The 17,056-nt window shown below is 45.4% G+C and overlaps 1 protein-coding gene across 2 annotated transcripts in view; it reads right to left on the bottom strand.

Moving 5' to 3' along the window:
* SMS (spermine synthase) overlaps positions 1-16,347 on the bottom strand; it is a 54,346-nt gene extending 37,999 nt beyond the window's left edge. The window contains exon 1 of one of the 2 annotated variants that reach the window (XM_047844782.1): positions 16,050-16,347. Coding sequence is in view for 1 of the 2 variants with exons in the window: in XM_047844781.1 (XP_047700737.1) it covers positions 15,387-15,435 (49 nt within the window). In the remaining variant the exon portion in view is untranslated. Of the gene's footprint in view, positions 1-15,386; positions 15,745-16,049 lie in introns of those variants that run through there. The other variant, XM_047844781.1, reaches the window with a different exon arrangement.
* Between the last annotated feature and the right edge of the window lie 709 nt (positions 16,348-17,056).

Genomic DNA, 17,056 nt, shown 5'->3' with positions numbered 1-17,056 from the left:
TGGGAAGAGTGGATCTTAAAAGTTCTCATCACAAGGGAAAAACCTGTAATTATATATGGTGATGAATCTTAACTAGACTTCCTGTGGTGATCTTCACAAGATAATACAAATATCAAATCATTATGTTGTACACCTAAATCTAATACTTAACATCAATTACACATCAATAAAAAAAAATGCTTAGGGCACCTGGGTGGCTCAGGCGGTTGAGCATAGGACTTAGGCTCAGGTCACGACCTCACGAGAGGTCCAGCCGCACATCAGCCTGTCAGCGCAGATCCTCTGTCTCCCTCTCTCTGCCCCTCTCCTGCTTGCGCTCTCCCAAAAATAAATTAATATTTTAAAAATTCTTTTGGGGCGCCTGGGTGGCGCAGTCGGTTAAGCGTCCGACTTCAGCCAGGTCACGATCTCGCGGTCCGTGAGTTCGAGCCCCGCGTCAGGCTCTGGGCTGATGGCTCAGAGCCTGGAGCCTGTTTCTGATTCTGTGTCTCCCTCTCTCTCTGCCCCTCCCCCGTTCATGCTCTGTCTCTCTGTGTCTCAAAATAAATAAATGTTAAAAAAAAGGAAAAAAAAATTAAAAAAAAATTCTTTTAAATTAAAAAATCATAGCAGTGATATAGGGCCACAAAACACAGAAAGGGACAAATGACAAACAATTTGGGGGGTTATTTTCCGAGCAGTTTCTGATGTTCACAGAGAACCAAACCAAGGAAAAGTTAGCTACAGAAAGAAAGAAAAGTACTGACATTAGACTGACAACCATACAACACAACACAGAAATGACACCCAAGCTCTTTTCACACAAATGTGCATTAAGAAACCCACATGTGGGGCGCCTGGGTGGCGCAGTCGGTTAAGCGTCCGACTTCAGCCAGGTCACGATCTCCCGGTCCGGGAGTTCGAGCCCTGCGTCGGGCTCTGGGCTGATGGCTCAGAGCCTGGAGCCTGTTTCCGATTCTGTGTCTCCCTCTCTCTCTGCCCCTCCCCCGTTCATGCTCTGTCTCTCTCTGTCCCAAAAATAAATAAACGTTGAAAAAAAAATTAAAAAAAATAAAAATAAAAAAAAGAAACCCACATGAGGCTGTTTACAGTACCGGCCACAACTACTATTTCTTAAAACTCACATTACAGTACACTAGGCATACTGTAAATATGTTGCTAATTATTTCATTGCCCTGCCTTCCCTTCCCAGCTTCAAGAGAGCAAGAAAGCAATGGGGCGCCTGGGTGACGCAGTCGGTTAAGCGTCCGACTTCAGCCAGGTCACGATCTCGCGGTCCGTGAGTTCGAGCCCTGCGTCGGGCTCTGGGCTGATGGCTCAGAGCCTGGAGCCTGTTTCCAATTCTGTGTCTCCCTCTCTCTCTGCCCCTCCCCCGTTCATGCTCTGTCTCTCTCTGTCCCCAAAATAAATAAACGTTGAAAAAAAAAATTAAAAAAAAAAAAAAAAAAGAGAGCAAGAAAGCAAGAGAACAGTTCAAGAGGCATTTCCCGTCACCCCCAACACTTACTGGAAAGAGGCAAGAGCCTCATTCTACGTCTCTCCATGAGCCTTATGAACTAATCTCCTTATGAAATTAAAGAAGGGTTCATAAAAATATAATTTATGAGACACAATCCTAACCCCTCTTTATTCTGGAACCCAATACTGTACCCTCTTCTTCCTGGTACACCCGTTTCCCCCACAAGGAGTCTTCAAATCAGCCACAACCCACAAGCCTCAGTGAGCACAGAGAGGGAAGCACCCCCAGAGAGTGCCCACATTCTGACCTAGCCCACATGGGAGGCTAACCAAGAGTTATCAAGTAAGGCACAGAAAGGGGAGATTATGCAAAAGCCTGGCTTTCACATGGAGAGAATGGAACAATTTGTGGTCATGAGATGCTGGACATCTGGCCACCTGACCTCTCCCAGAAGGCATCATTTGAGCAACACAAGGCATGCCCCAGACTGCACAGGTCCAAGGTCCATGTTTTCAAAGAGGAAGTAGTCAACTCGGGGTAGAGCTGTGGAAGAGAGAAGACCACCAAGGCAGAGGACACAAAGAGGCCAGGACCACAAAAAGCCCTCTCTGGGGGCCACACTCAACCCAACGGTTAGAAGCCCCCAAAATGAGATGAAACCAGACCCAGCTGCAGCATAAAACGGATGAGCAAGGTGGCAAGAGGGGACTTGTAGAGTCTGAGGTTAGAGGACAGGAGAAGATTTAACCTAAGGCGCCTGGACCAAGAAAAATAACCAGCCCTCACCTTCAGTTCACAACTGCCATCCACAGTCCACTGGGAGGAGTGGAAAGGTCCCAGTGGCCACCTGCCACCACCCCTTCATCCCACAAAGCAGAGAGATGAAAACGGGTTACAAGCTGGCCCAAGGTCAGACAGCAATGCTTTCCTTCAGCTCCACCCAGAAGGAAAACCAGATTTCTTCCCCAAAGTACTAACTGTGGGATTGCCGATTCTACTATCCAGGAACACTTAGCCAGTACCAGGAATATCCAGCTCTCTTCCCACTAACTTTAGGTGGGCAGAGTGTCTTATCAACCATTTATATTTCCTTTTAATTTTTTTAATGTTTATTTATATTTGAGACAGAGAGAGAGAGAGCACTAGGAGGGGAAGGGGCAGAGAGAGAGGGAGACACAGAATGTGAAGCAGGCTCCAGGCTCTGAGCTGTCAGCACAGAGGCTAACGCGGGGCTCAAACCCACGGACCCTCAGATCATGACCTGAGCCGAAGTCAGCCACTTAACTGACTGAGCCACCCAGGCTCCCCTGAATCTTAATTTTTAATAGGGGAGTAGATTCCATTATATTTATCATGATCATTAACACTTTTATTATAAATGTCATATTTTTATGCTATTTTTAATGTTGCCTTATATTTTTAATTTGTTTTATGAATTTTAAATTTGTTTTTCCCTTTTGAGTGTTTGCTTTTATCTTCTTCATTTCTTTGGAAGCCATATATACTCCTTTTGATACTGGTAAGTGTGACTTTTCAGTTTGAGATCATGACCTGAGGCAAAGTCAGACACTCATCCGACTGAGCCACCTAGGCGCCCCCCCAGTTATATTTCTACAAACAATTCTAGGGCTTATGCCCAAGCTTCCATGCCAGACTGCAAATCAACAATGAACAGTATTTCTAGAGATAAAGCAGTTTGGAGTTCATGTTATCAAAAGAATTACATTTATATCAAAGCTGCCCCTGAGGCAACCCCAGGACCGTCTCTTCCTCCGGCACCTTCTCTTCCTCTGGCTTTGGCCAGGGCACACTCAGCAAAGTCAACATTCAGGATGGCACCCTCCAGAATGAACCTCCAAGATTACTCAGCACCCAGGAGGTGCTGGAACCATAAATGCCACAGAGATAAAGACAAAGGACACAAGTCAAAAACTCCCTGGACAACGAGAGGGGTGTGTACTATGATGGATTCCAGATGACAGAAAGGCCATGGGGGGGGGGGGGGTGTTGCTGGGAATCAGTGCTTGAATATTTTTCCAGATGGCTCTAAAGCAAGCCACTGGACTTAGATGGTCTAAAGACATGGGCGGGCAAACTTGTTCCATAACGGGCCACACAGTAAAGATTTCAGGCTTTGCAGGCCAAATCAGGGCTGTGTCAGTCACCAGGAAGCCAAACAAAGGATGCCAGAAGAGCAAGATGTGGCCCAAGGGCCGAACTTTGTTGACCCCTAGTCTAAGGTCTTTTCCAGCTCTAAATTCCTAACCAACAGGCATAGGGACACTCAGCTGTAATTCTACAACCTGAATTTCTAGAAGTGACGTTCTTAGAATTTGAGACTAGAATAATATGAATACTTCCTCCATTCAAGTTGGCAACTTATTAAATGGGGGGGGGGGGGAATAACAGCTAATAACCTATATAACTAGGACCCCTGCTTTTTAAGGAATACATAGAAGTAACATTAGCAGCTAACAGAGAAGCTGCACTGGAGAATGACAATATTTAAGAGTAGCAGTCAAAGGGGCACCTGGGTGGCTCAGTCGGTTAAGTGACTGACTTCGGCTCAGGTCATGATCTCACAGTTCCTGAATTCGTGCCCCTAGACAGCTCAGAGCCTGGAACCTGCTTGGGATTCTGTGACTCCCTCTCTCTCTGCCCCTCCCCCACTCACACTGACTCTCTCTCTCTCAAAAGTAAGTATTAAAAAATACTTTTTTAAAAAAGAGTACTAGTCAGCATTTTAAAGTCACAAATTGCTAATCTATGCTCCCACTTCAAGAACATAGAAAAAGAGAAAAATAAACCCTAAGTAAACAGAAGGAGATAAAGGTAACAGCAGAAATCAATGAAATTAAAGACAAAAACTACAGAGAAAAAAAATCAATGAAGCGAAAAGTCATTTCTTTATCAAGATCACTAAAAATGACAAACTCTAGGCAAGATTGACAAGAGAAAAAAAGGAGCAAAGATAACAGATTGCCAATTATTAGGAACAGAACAAGAGATATCAATACAGACCCGCAGACACCAAAAGAATAAAGGAATCCCACAAACTCTACACACATAAATTTAGCAACTTAAAAGGAAATGGGCCAATTCCTAAAAAAACAAACTACCATAACTCACCAATGTGAAATAATCTGAATAGCTCTATAACTATCAAAGAAATTGAATCTGTAATTGGAAAACTCCAAAATAGAAATCTTGAGGACCAGATGATTTCACTGGAGAGTTCCAAACATTTAAAGAGTAATACCAATTCTATACAAAATCTCTTACAGAATACGGATAAGGAATGCTTAACTTACGAAACTATGATCCTAATACCAAACCACACAAAGACAATCCACAAAGATACCAGACAAATATCCCTCATGAATATATAAACACGAAAATCCTTCACAAATTATTAACAAATAAGAATTCAGCAATAAATAAAAATAATTATGTACCATGAACAAGCGGGATTTATTCCAGGTTTGCAAGGCTGGTTCAATATTAAAACAAAACAAAAATCAATGTGATCCACCATATATAATAAGACGCTAAAGAAAAATCACATTATTAATTGATGCAGACAAAGTATCTGACAAAATCCAACATCCATTCAAAATAAAAACACACACACAGGGGCGCCTGGGTGGCTCAGTCGGTTAAGCGTCCGACTTCGGCTCAGGTCACGATCTCACAGTTCGTGAGTTCGAGCCCCGCGTCGGGCTCTGTGCTGACAGCTCGGAGCCTGGAGCCTGGAGCCTGGAGCCTGCTTCCGCTTCTGTGTCTCCCTCTCTCTCTGCCCCTTCCCTGCTCATGCTGTGTCTCTATCTCAAAAATAAATGAACATTAAAAAAAAAAAAAAGAAAATGATACATCAAAAACACACACACAAAAAGGCAGTAACAGAGGGGAACTTCCACAACTTGGCAAAGAGTGTAAAAAACCTAAAGCTAGCATTGTACTTAATGGCAAGACTGAATGCTATTAATGCCAGCTTAGTAAGGCACAGAGAGATCAAGAACTTGCCTGAGGTCACACAGCTAGTAAGTTATAGATCCAGGATTCAAATTCAGTGAGTTTTGAGTCCAAAATCCAGTGCTTTTAATCACAACATCGTGTTGTCTTTCCTCAATTATAGTTGTGACAAGAATAAGTAATTTGTTCCATATAGCAAATCATCAACAGTGGTTATCTACTTCTAATAGTATTATAGATCTGGGTTCCCCTCTTTATATTTCCCTACATATCTTGCACATAGGCTAAAATGAGCAAATAATTTTCAAAACAAAAAAATTATGTAAAAAGACAAACACATAAACCATTACGTGAACAGCTCCTGCAGTTTCTTCAAGTAAAGCCAGATCCTTTATCAAAGAAAAAAACACAAGAGCTCTATTAACAATTTAATATTCACAAAATGCTTAAAAAGTTATGGAGATGTAATGCACAGCATGGTAACTCTAGTTAACACTGCATTATATAGTTGAAAGTTGCTGAGGGCAGATCTTGAAAGTTCTCATCACAAAAAAATTTGTTAACTATGTATGGTAATGGATGTTACCTAGACCTATGGTCTTGATCATTTCACAATGCATAAATATAAAATCAAAACATTGTACATATGAAACTAATATCATACATCAATAATTAAAAAAAGCATTCCACCCTGTACCAAGTTTCAGATACTTATATATTCACCTCTAGAAATTAAGAATGTCCATTAGCATATCAGTCGTGCAGTTTTTTTTGTTTTTTTTTTTGGTTTTTTTTTTTTTTTTTTTTTTGAGAGAAAGAGAGCAGATGGGGCAGAGAGACAGAAACGAGTGAGAATCCCAGAAAGTAAGAATCCCAAGCAGGCTCCATGCTGTCAGCACAGAGCCCATTGCGCGGCTGGATCCCATGCAGAGCCCAATGCACGGCTGGATCCCAAGAACCGTGAGATCATGACCTGAGCAGAAGCGTGAGCTGGTGAGCTGTGTGAGCTGACAGGTCTTAAACACAACAATGTCTTTGGCGCCTGGGTGGCTCAGTTAAGCGACAGACTTCAGCTCAGGTCATGATCTCTCAGTTTGTGGGTTCCAGCCCTGCACTGGGCTCTGTGCTGACAGCTCAGAGCCTGGAGCATGTTTCGGATTCTGTGTCTCCCTCTCTCTCTGTCCCTCCCCTACCCACACTCTGTGTCTCTCTGTCTCTCTCTCTCTCAAAAATAAATAAATATTAGATACAACAGGTCCTAGAAATTTTTCAGGATTCTCACTGGAGAAATGTCCATTCTAAGGAAATGGAGTCATGCAACACAAACACATGTCATATCTTAAAACTCAAGAGTGTTCCTTAAAAATTCTGCTTTAACTTAAAGAGCTCCTTTAAATAAAGACCAACCTTCAAATCACATGCCAATGCTTTACTTCCTGCCTCTTCTTTTGCCAGCAGAACTTGCTTCTCTTTCAGTAAGTTAAATTCACAGGTCTTTATAACTGAACATCTTTATCCACTGGCACAATTTCAAAGTACTCAGTATTGCAATTAGTGTTAGGTGTTTTATGTATCATTTGACACTCTTCCAAACATTTTATTGGACATCCCACCCAACAACACAGTGTGTGGGATTTTGGTATCATTAGCGCCTTCAAGCAGAGGGAGAAATTAAGGTGCATGTGAAACTAACCCAGAGGGTCTTCTGGAACATGCTACCAGTTCTTCCCAGCTCCTTTTGGGTGTACTGCTTGGCATATAAATGCAATTGATCGCAAGCATGGCCACTAGTTCAGTGGCTCCTTCCAGAGCTCAGATGACAGTATCAATTTAATGAAATCCAGGCCCACCACAATTTAGGGCCCCCGAGTTGTTTTTCCTGGGGTCTGGAGAAGTGCCTAGTTGTAAGGGTTTCAAAGAGCATTTGTGCCATGGTTTACATACTCGGTTTAAAGATTCAATTGAGGAGGTTTCCCGACTCTTCAAAAAGAACTGAGCCTGTAAGTAAACTACCATGAAATGGTGGTTGGAGTGGCAGCACACACCAGCAGGCTTGGGTTACAAGTGCAGTGAGATGGCGGATTAAAACGCTTGGAATGTGTGGGACTCCAGATACTAAACTCAGAAACAGCTTCACTGAACACGTTTTTAAACAGATGCCCAGCCACAATCCAGGAACTTTCTAACCAATCCTTACCTGCCAAGGATTAGTATGACCGCGTTGGTCTCAACTCAAACGACAAAGCCCATAATTCCAAATCCTACCCAGGTACGGAGCCTGACACCAAAAGCTCTAACTTTTCAAAGCTATGAGACCACAGCACTTTGTTCTGTCCATCTCCCAACAAAGAACCAAAGTCCTGTGTGACCATTCAAATACAGCCCATTTCATTATATTTAGATGCAAAGATTTCCAAGCTGCTAACTCATGCACTGCAAAACCTTCCATTATGTTTAGACGAATTTCTTATGCTCATTTAATATATTTTAGAGAAAGTGAGAAGCAGGAACAGGGAAGAGCAGGGGAGAGGGGTAAAGGAAGAGAGAGATCTCAAGCAGGCTCCACACTCAGCACAGGGCCCAACACAGGGCTCGATCCCACAACCCTGTGACCGTGACTTGAGCTGAATCCAGAGTCGGACATTCAACCAACTGAGCTACCCAGGTGCCCCTAAATATCAATTAACGTAAATATCAATTAATATCTTAAGTTTTTTTCAGTTTCCAATCTGGGAAGTTAAAAAGAACATTCTATTTTTATTTGCTTCTCTCCTTGTTGGGTTGAACACCATCATGTATACTTCTATGCCACTTGTATGTTTTTTGTTTTTGTTTTTAATTTTTTTTTTCAACGTTTATTTATTTTGGGGACAGAGAGAGACAGAGCATGAACGGGGGAGGGGCAGAGAGAGAGGGAGACACAGAATTGGAAACAGGCTCCAGGCTCTGAGCCATCAGCCCAGAGCCCGACGCAGGGCTCGAACTCACGGACCGCGAGATCGTGACCTGGCTGAAGTCGGACGCTTAACCGACTGCGCCACCCAGGCGCCCCGTCACTTGTATGTTTTTTTCTATATTACCCAAATATGATTTTATTTAACGGTATACTAGTGTCTAGTCATAAGACCTTTGGTTTGTTGTTTGTTAAAAATATTAAGTTTTTGCCATACATGATGCATACATTTTCTATCTTAATTTTAGCCAACTTAAAATCAGCTTTCCCCCTTCAAAAAAACACAAAGTGTCCACTGTTGGTTACTAAGTTGGAAAATGCTATCCTTAACAAATGTCACACGCAGGACTTCAGAGTACTTGAAAATGCACCTCTCATTAGGTGGAGTGGAGATTGTTCCTAATGCCTGGATTATGGAGTCAATTTCTTAAACAGGTGTTATCCCTTCCACAGCACTTAAAATTATGATAGAGAACCACCAAATAACTAGATGAGGCTTCTTGAGATAAAGCACAAAGTAATTTTACCATACACTACCTCTACAGGTTAAAAAAAATGGGTGTAACTTTGGAACTACACTCTAAAAAGATTCATTATGGTTTATACAATTTTTTAATGGCAAGCTCACAAAACTAATTCCCAGCAATGTGCAATTACTCAGCCTGGAGTCAAATACAGCTTCATTAGTGCAATTAAGAATCTTTGCAGAGTTGGGGTAAAAAGAGTTTAAAAAAAACAAAGAGTGTGCCAAAGGAAGAGAGATTCCAGAGACCTCCCCCAAACAGTCCATAAAACATTTGCAAACAACATTCAAGTTGAAAGAATACCTAAGGGGCAAAAAATACCTCACCCAGAGCTGTTCAATTCCTAGTGTGGGTGCCTCCCAGCTACTTGGAAGCACAGGGAGCATGAGACTCAAATGTGTGTTGGGGGAGGGAGAACTGAGTAGAAATGGAGAACTGAGGGATGATACGGAGTTCCGCCTTTAGCCACAAGGAGATGAGGACACACTGGAGGCTTTTTAAATGAGAAACGGGACAAGGAATCTGTTGAGTTTCTGGCGATCAAGCCCGTCCCCAAAATGGAGACAAACTGGGAGAATGTGGCCAAGAAGTGTAGCTGGGAAAATGGCTGAGCAAGGAATTGGGTGTAGCAGGTAGAATGCACAGGATTTAACTGGCTGATTGGTGCCTGAGATTGGGGGATGCCCCAGGTTCCTGATACAAGAGTTTTTTGTTTTAATGAGGATCCTATTATAGTGGTTCTTGTACGTAATTAGCATCAGAATTAGTGGAAGGAAGCTGGCTAAAAATGCAAATTCCAGAAACTCCCCCCCAGCCCAGACCATGATTTGGCCAATCTAGAAAAGGACCCAAGCAGGCACTCCCCTCTTCCCAGTCATCAGCCCCCTCAAGGCTTCATTGTTAAAGCCGGTGTTGAGGGGGCGGGGGTGTTGTTATCACAATGGTAGATAAAGTGTGATAGGATAAGAGGAATGATAATGATGAGACAAAGGGGAAAGTTTTCTCCTCTTGAACAATAAATAGTAGCAATCAAAACTGGATTTTTTGGGGTTTCAACCACACAAAGACGATATGCTTCTACCTGAAAGCAACTTAACAAATACAAGGAAAGAGTGGGAGCTCCAAGAATGGATGGAAGGTTCAGGAAATCAAGGAGCGAAGATCACCAGAAGCCAATGGGCTCAGCTGCGTAGGAAATGCTGGCCAAGCCCTCTGCTCTGAACCAACCCCAGGGCAAACCTTGGAGGAAGGTAACACCCTCCCTCCCTCTAGAACTACTCATGTGTGTATAATGGAGACTTCCAAAAAGAACCAGATCAGTCACCTGGATTACAGCAATGACCTAGCTAAAAATTTACTTCGGGGATTCTCTACCCCAGCACCACTGATGTCTTGGGGTGTCAATGTTGGGGGCGGGAGGGATGCTGTCCAGTGCATCGTAGGGTGTTGAGCATGCGTCCCTGGCCTCCCCACTCACGATAACCAAATATGACCCCAGATACTGCCAAATGCCCCCAGGAAAGCACGGGGGTGGGGGGAGACAGGGTTGGGAATCACAGCCTCAAACTAAGAGGCTTCGCAGTTGTGGAATTAACAAAGGCCTTGGAATCAAATAGACAAAGCTTTCAATCCCAGCTACCACATTTATAAGGTGAAAAACTTCAATGGGCCTATTTATTCATCTTTAAAATGGGGTAACAGGACCTACCACAGGGTTGTAGTGAGGATTACGTAAAATAACGTGTAATGCGCTTAGGGCAATGCTTAGCCCAGGAGGCAACTAATAAATACTGGCTTTTATGTTTTCAAAGGGTGTCTGTCTTGAAGAGGAACCAGGGATATCTGCTTACAGCTCTGGCCTTGAGTGGAAACCTACTCTGCCTAAAAGAAACTACACAGAAAAGACAGTCTCCTTTCTCTCCAGCTTGTAGGGGCTCTGAACCAGGGAGCTTTTGGACTCCCCAGGGGCCAGTAGATAAAATTCAGGGGGTCTGTTAACTTAGATGAGAAAAAATATGCATCCTCATTTACACTAGTTGAAATTGAGCATTTTCTTCAATTATGCTTGTAAAACCACCTATCAACTATACTGGGCTATTGTCACCAATAAAATCATTACAGCTTTTTCTTACATCACAGTTGAAATACCGACTTTCTCAGCTCTACCTCGAAATTATGGAAGTTATTAGGCCTGATGCTAGATACTGTTATTTAGTATGCTGCTGAAGAAGCATATATTACTATGCTACATATGTGGGATTTTTTTTATTTTGAAAATTGTATTTTAAAGTAATTAGGTTACTTTATGCATTTACAATTCTTACTGAGGGGGCGCCTGGCTGGCTCAGAAAGGCATGAGACTCTTCATCTCAGCGTCATGAGTTCCAGCCCCACGATGGGTGTAGAGGGGGCTTAAATAAATAAACCTTAAAAAAAATATATAGCAAATTCTTACTCTGAGAAGAGCTCCACAGTCTTCCCTGATGAAGGTCAAAGGCACAAAAGAAGAACCCCTACCCTAAACCTTTTTGGCCAAGCCTATAATCCCCAAGCGGCCTTCTGTTCTTAATTTACTAAACAACATCTTTGTTATAAAACTAATTTCTGAATTGGATTAACACAAGTCACTTTTGGTCCCTATATAGAGACCAGCGGTCCAAACATGAACATAACAGCATCAGACAGGTTTCTTTACTCAGGACCCATAATGTGTGCCTTGTTTTCCCCTAGGGTACTTGAACTAGCTTTCAATCTTTACCATAACATCAATCGGGTCCATTTAACACTTACTAAACATCTAGGATGTACCAGAATTGTGTCCAGGATACAGACATTGGGGCCTGCCTTCAAAGACACTCCCAGCTCAGGGGAAGAAATGAGGCATGGAACTGCTAGACCTGAGGGCTGACCAGCCAGCTAGAAGACTGTTGGCTCTAACGGGGCAGGCAGAGGCCATGTGTACCACGGTAGGGGTTCTTATTTTGTGCCTTTGACCCTCATCAGGGAAGAGGGTGGAGCTCTTCTCAGATGCTGCCTAGCATCTATGACTAGGAACAAAAACCATGTGTCCTCCGCCAGCCCAGAGATGCTTAAACCATACAAACATGGGACATGTTGGTTCTTGTTCGCCTCAGCTGAGAAATCATAAAATATTTTCTGGGTTCAAGAGTCCAATACTTTACTGACAAGATGACCAAAAATGAAGTTTTGTTTTTAGCAAAAATTAAAATTTCCTGAGTTATGTCATCAGCCACAACACTAAAGAGGCACCACCAGGCCCAACCTATAATTGTCCTTAGTGGCCCAGTGGCTGCTGGGTACCAGCTGGCTTGCACTCTTAAGTTATATGGAATCGCAATGTAATAACTAAGTGGTTCAAGTTTAATTCCATTAAAATCACATCATGGAACTCGAGCATTAGGAAGGATTACTGACAAATGGGAAAAAGAACATGAATCCAGGCTCCACAGGCATTTGACTCACCCCTGAGTCACATCCAGTACTCACCATGCCAAGACTAAGGCCTTTTGACTCATTATCAATTAAAATAAATGTTTTTGGCGACGTCACACACAGGTGGTAGATTTCTCACCTAGTGCCCCTAAATGAAAAGTAGAACGGGGGTGCCTGGGTGCCTTAGTTGGTTAAGTGGCCAACTCTTGATTTCAGCTCAGGTCATGATCTCACCATTTTTGAGTTCGAGCCTGGCATCAGGCTCTGCACTGACAGGGTGGAACATGATTGGGATTTTCTCTGTCTCCTTCTCTCTCTGCCCCTCCCCAGTTTGCGCTCTCTCTTTCTAAAAAATAAATAAACATAAATTATGAAAATAAGAACTTATAAGATCCTACTCTAGCCAAATCCCCTTATTTTCCATGTGTATACACCTACAGGCAGCAAGGGTGACAGGTCTCCCCCCAAATCAAGTGATGGGGGAATACAATAAGAATCAGAGTTTTCTTACTCCCAGAACACTTTTGTAGGGACTCAAGAACTAACAAAGATGCATACATACACACCTCCCTCTTTAGTATTTCTTCCTAGAATTTTCTTCAGCTTGCCAACAAAATTTTTTCATCTTTGGGGTGCCTAGGTGGCTCAGTCATTTTTAGTGTCTGACTCTTGATTTCGGCTCAGATCATGATCTCAAGAACCATGAGTTTGAGTCCTGCATCGGGCCCCGAGGCTGACAGCCAGAGCCTGCTTGAGATTCTCTCTCCCTCTCTCTGTCCCTACCCAATTCGCATGTGCACACATGAGCTCTCTCTCTCAAAATAAACAAATAAACTTAAAAAAAAAAAACACAAAACTTTCTCAACTTTAAGACCAACAGATTGAGAATTAAGGATAATTGGCTAGGATTTTTTTTTCTTTAATTAGATGCCACTTACACACCTTGCCAGCTCAGAACCTTCCAGTTTCTCCAGCTCCCTTCTAAACTGTGATAAGGGCCTATGTTCTAGGTCTATGGTTCTCTCCCTCTCTAGCCAGTATCAACCCCAAGTGTTAAAGTTCTCTTGCTTGGGGCGCCTGGCTGGCTCAGTCAGTAGAACACGTGACTCTTAATCTCAGGGTCATGAGTTCAAACCCCATGTTGGGTGTGGAGCCTACATAAAAAAAATAATAAATTTCTCTTTCATTTTCTTCATAGGGTGAAGGTTTCCCCCCACTTTCACAACGGAACACAGATGCCCATTGTAAGCCATCATTTCAACATAGAACACTTGAATGAAGCTGAAAGCTGTTTAAGGCTTCAGGCAAGGACACAGATGGAGAGAATGCCATAATCTTCCAGCCTCCTCCTGAGATTACCGTTCTTAAAGCCTAGAAAAACCATGCTCAGTAAGTACAGTTGAGTGTTCACAAATGCTTACTACCAAGGACACTTCCTAGACTCACCTCTTAGCAACTGGATGACCCTGAACCACCATTTCTTCCTCAGGCCTCAAGCTCATACATCACCTCTAAACTGAGTATGCAAGAACCTTCAGTAACCACTAATCCCTAAAATTGGCAGGTCAATCACTCAACAAAACCTTAGCTATCTCATACCCCACACTAGCTGCAGGTCCCAATCACCATTTTATCTCCTGATTCTCTCATTTGTATCCCTTCTCTATACCCTCAACTAAGAAATGCGGGAACTAAAAAATGCTTTGTTTTCTCCAAGTCACTTCCCAACCACCCGAATACACTGACATTACTTAACAACCTTGTATGTTTTGCAGCAACTGCCTTAACATTAAGCTCTATAAAGTGTGCACCGTCCTCCCCCACTTTTTTTTTCTTAACCATCGGGAAGGGAATACTCGGAAAGGCTGAGACCAAATTCACATGCAGAGTCAATCAAGAAAGATGCAAACCTAGGTCTTGCTTCTAACCCTGAAAGGTTTTTTTGTTTTTTAATTAAATCTTTGCCTTTGGAAAGCCTTTAAACTTGGGGGAGAGAAACGCAAAGTGAGTACTCAAAATTTCAAGGAAAGAGAAAGTGAGAAAGTCAAGGTTTTAAGTGGGAGCCGAAAAGGTTGCTCCATCCAATTTGAGGAAAACGGTGAAAAGGCGAGATACGGATGAGACGCTACAAATGGAATGTACGGGAAGCGCTGATTCAAGTCTGCAGCGCCTAAAGGTTTAAAAGCCACCAGAAAAAAAGGCTGGCAGTCCTACCCCTCCCCCCCTCAACACACACGAGAAGCACCTAGAGAAACCATGCAAAATACCCTTCCCCTTCCTAATTCCTACACACAGCTCCAACTTTCCAGCTCTCTGTTGTGGCCGGCTCTGTGTTCCAAGCCTCCTCGATTGGGGGAGTTATAATTCCCGCGCCCAGATCTCGCCGCCCGCCCCCCCAGCAAGAATCATCGTTTCCCCTCCCGTCCCCCCCCCCCCCCCGCCCCGTCTCTTTCCGCGGGACCCGTCTCCTACGCAGTCTGCTAAAGAATTCTGCAAGCGCCGCGCGGCTCCCACGAGGGGACCCCGCGCCCCGGGGTGCAGGGAATTTACCCGCCTCCGAGAACAGGAAAAGGTCACGCGGGCGGCCCCGCGCGGCGCACGCCCCCCCCCGCCCCTACACCGCCACCCCAACGGGGGCCCGCGGACGTGGGGGGTGTTCTCCCGAGCCACGCGGCGCAAAGGGGACCCTCGCAGCGGCGACCACGCCCGCGTGGGGCGCGGGTGGGCGACCCGGGCCTCGAAGGGCGGCGGCGCCGCCGGCGGAGGGGTGCGGGGAAGGGGCCCCTCCGGGCCCCACGCTGCAGCGGGGACCGAGCGCGGTGCGACCAGGAGCGCGGCCTCCGCCGGGTCGCCGGTCCACGCGGCCCCTCAGCGCGCTCGGCGCGGCAGCGGGAGAGACGCCGGGGCCGCGCGGGCCATCCGCATTGTTCGGCCCGCGGCGCGCGCCCCGCCTGGTCCCCGCTGGCCCCGGCCCGGCGGGGGCGGCCGCGCCGGGGCCGGGCAGGTGGCGGCCGCGCGCCCTCACCTTTGGCGCCGAGCATGAAGTCGAGCGTGCTGTGCCGTGCTGCTGCCATAGTGAGGCGAGGCCCTGTGCCATGCCTGGGGGAGGCGGCCACGGGAGACTGGGGGGCCGTGCGGCGTGTCAGGCTGCGGCCGGCGGGGAGTGCGCCGCGCCCGGGAGGCCGAGGGTAGGAGGTGGGAGGGACCGCCGGGAGCGATCCGGGGCGCGGGGGCGGGGTCGGGCCCGCCTCCGGGAGGGAGGAAGCGAGGACGCCCGCAGCCCCGAACTTAGAGCGCAGGGTGTGGGGCCTCGCTAATGTAATGGTGGAAACGTGGGCGCCGTGCTCCCCGGCGTGCGTCACCAATGGCCGCTCCCGCGCCGAAGATCGGGCGGGCGCTCCCGCCATCCGTTAGGTCACCTTAGGTTTGAACAGCGCAGCACGACTTCCGGGGGGCCCACCCCCTACACTTCCCCCAGACCATCCCCCAAGCCAGGGCCCCTCTTATTTCCTGGCCAAGTCCAGAAAATCAAGCGCTAGTATCCACCCTGTAGTCTAAAAGTACTGCCGCTTTTTCCTTAACTCTTCGAATATTACAGTTAAACCCATTAGAATTATTGCCATTATTATTAGCAAGGGTCGGTTTGCATTTCAGAACCAAAGAGAAATCTCTTGGGTATTTAAGTTACCTGCGTTTGCATGAAAAATGGGAATGGTGGAGAAGCAAGTCGGAGGATAAGGCTGTTAATGTTGATTTAATTACAGATTTCAGAGTTGCTCCATTTCGGATGCCTCTGTTCGAGGCAGTGAACCTTTCCGTTGTGGGCTTGTCTTTGAGTTGGGGCTTATAGCTGGTGTTCAACACGATGTGGCAAAGGAGAGAACATCAATTTCTGCGCACTGAAGCCCTCCTTTATTCCACTGACAGTATTACTAGGCAGATGACTCCATCATCCCATCAGTCTTCTGTGAGTCTCTGGGCGTCCGGAAGCTCCACAGGAATTGCTGTAAAAGCAGGACAAAGTTTAAATCAGTGAACTCATGTACCACCGTAAAAGCAGGAAGAACCTAGGTATTAAACTTCCCTCTCCTGCAAGCAGTCCCTAGTGGCTATTTTCCTGAGTCCTTCACCTTTCTACAAGGAACTGGGCAGTGTCTTCATAAGTGATCTTTACAAACTATCCCATTAAGAACTAGATTTCCTTTTTACCACTTGCATTTACCTTTTCCCACCCACAGCCACCTGTTTGCTGCTCTGCGTGTTTTCCTTTCTTCTGGGATCCCAGGTTCTCAATTTCACGAGCTATTCTGTTGTCTCACCCTTCAGTCTCTACAGCTTAGTCTGCAGTTCCTGCTTTCATCCTGGGATATTCTCCAGTTCTTGCCACTCCTCTGGAGTCAAGTCAGGGGGATACAGTTGTCCCTTGTCACACTGCAGGAACAGTAGGACTCCAAAGGTCTCAAGTGGGCCGCTTGCCAGTCAGTGGCAGGGTGGGCCTCTAGGGCATGTAACCTATGCGTTGGCACAGGGCCTCATGCTCAGAAGGGCCCTGCACTTGGTTTCTCTGCTCTCACTTTCTTGAAATTCTTAGTAATTTTGAACAAGGGGCCCCGTGTTTTCCTTTTGCACTGAGCCTGCAAATTATGTAGCCAGTCCTGCTCAGCAGCTTGTGTCCTGTGGTGCAGGCAGCAGTGG

Source organism: Prionailurus viverrinus, chromosome X, assembly GCF_022837055.1.
Source record: "Prionailurus viverrinus isolate Anna chromosome X, UM_Priviv_1.0, whole genome shotgun sequence".
Classification (NCBI taxonomy): Eukaryota; Metazoa; Chordata; class Mammalia; order Carnivora; family Felidae; genus Prionailurus; species Prionailurus viverrinus.
This window is presented reverse-complemented; position numbering and strand designations above follow the sequence as displayed.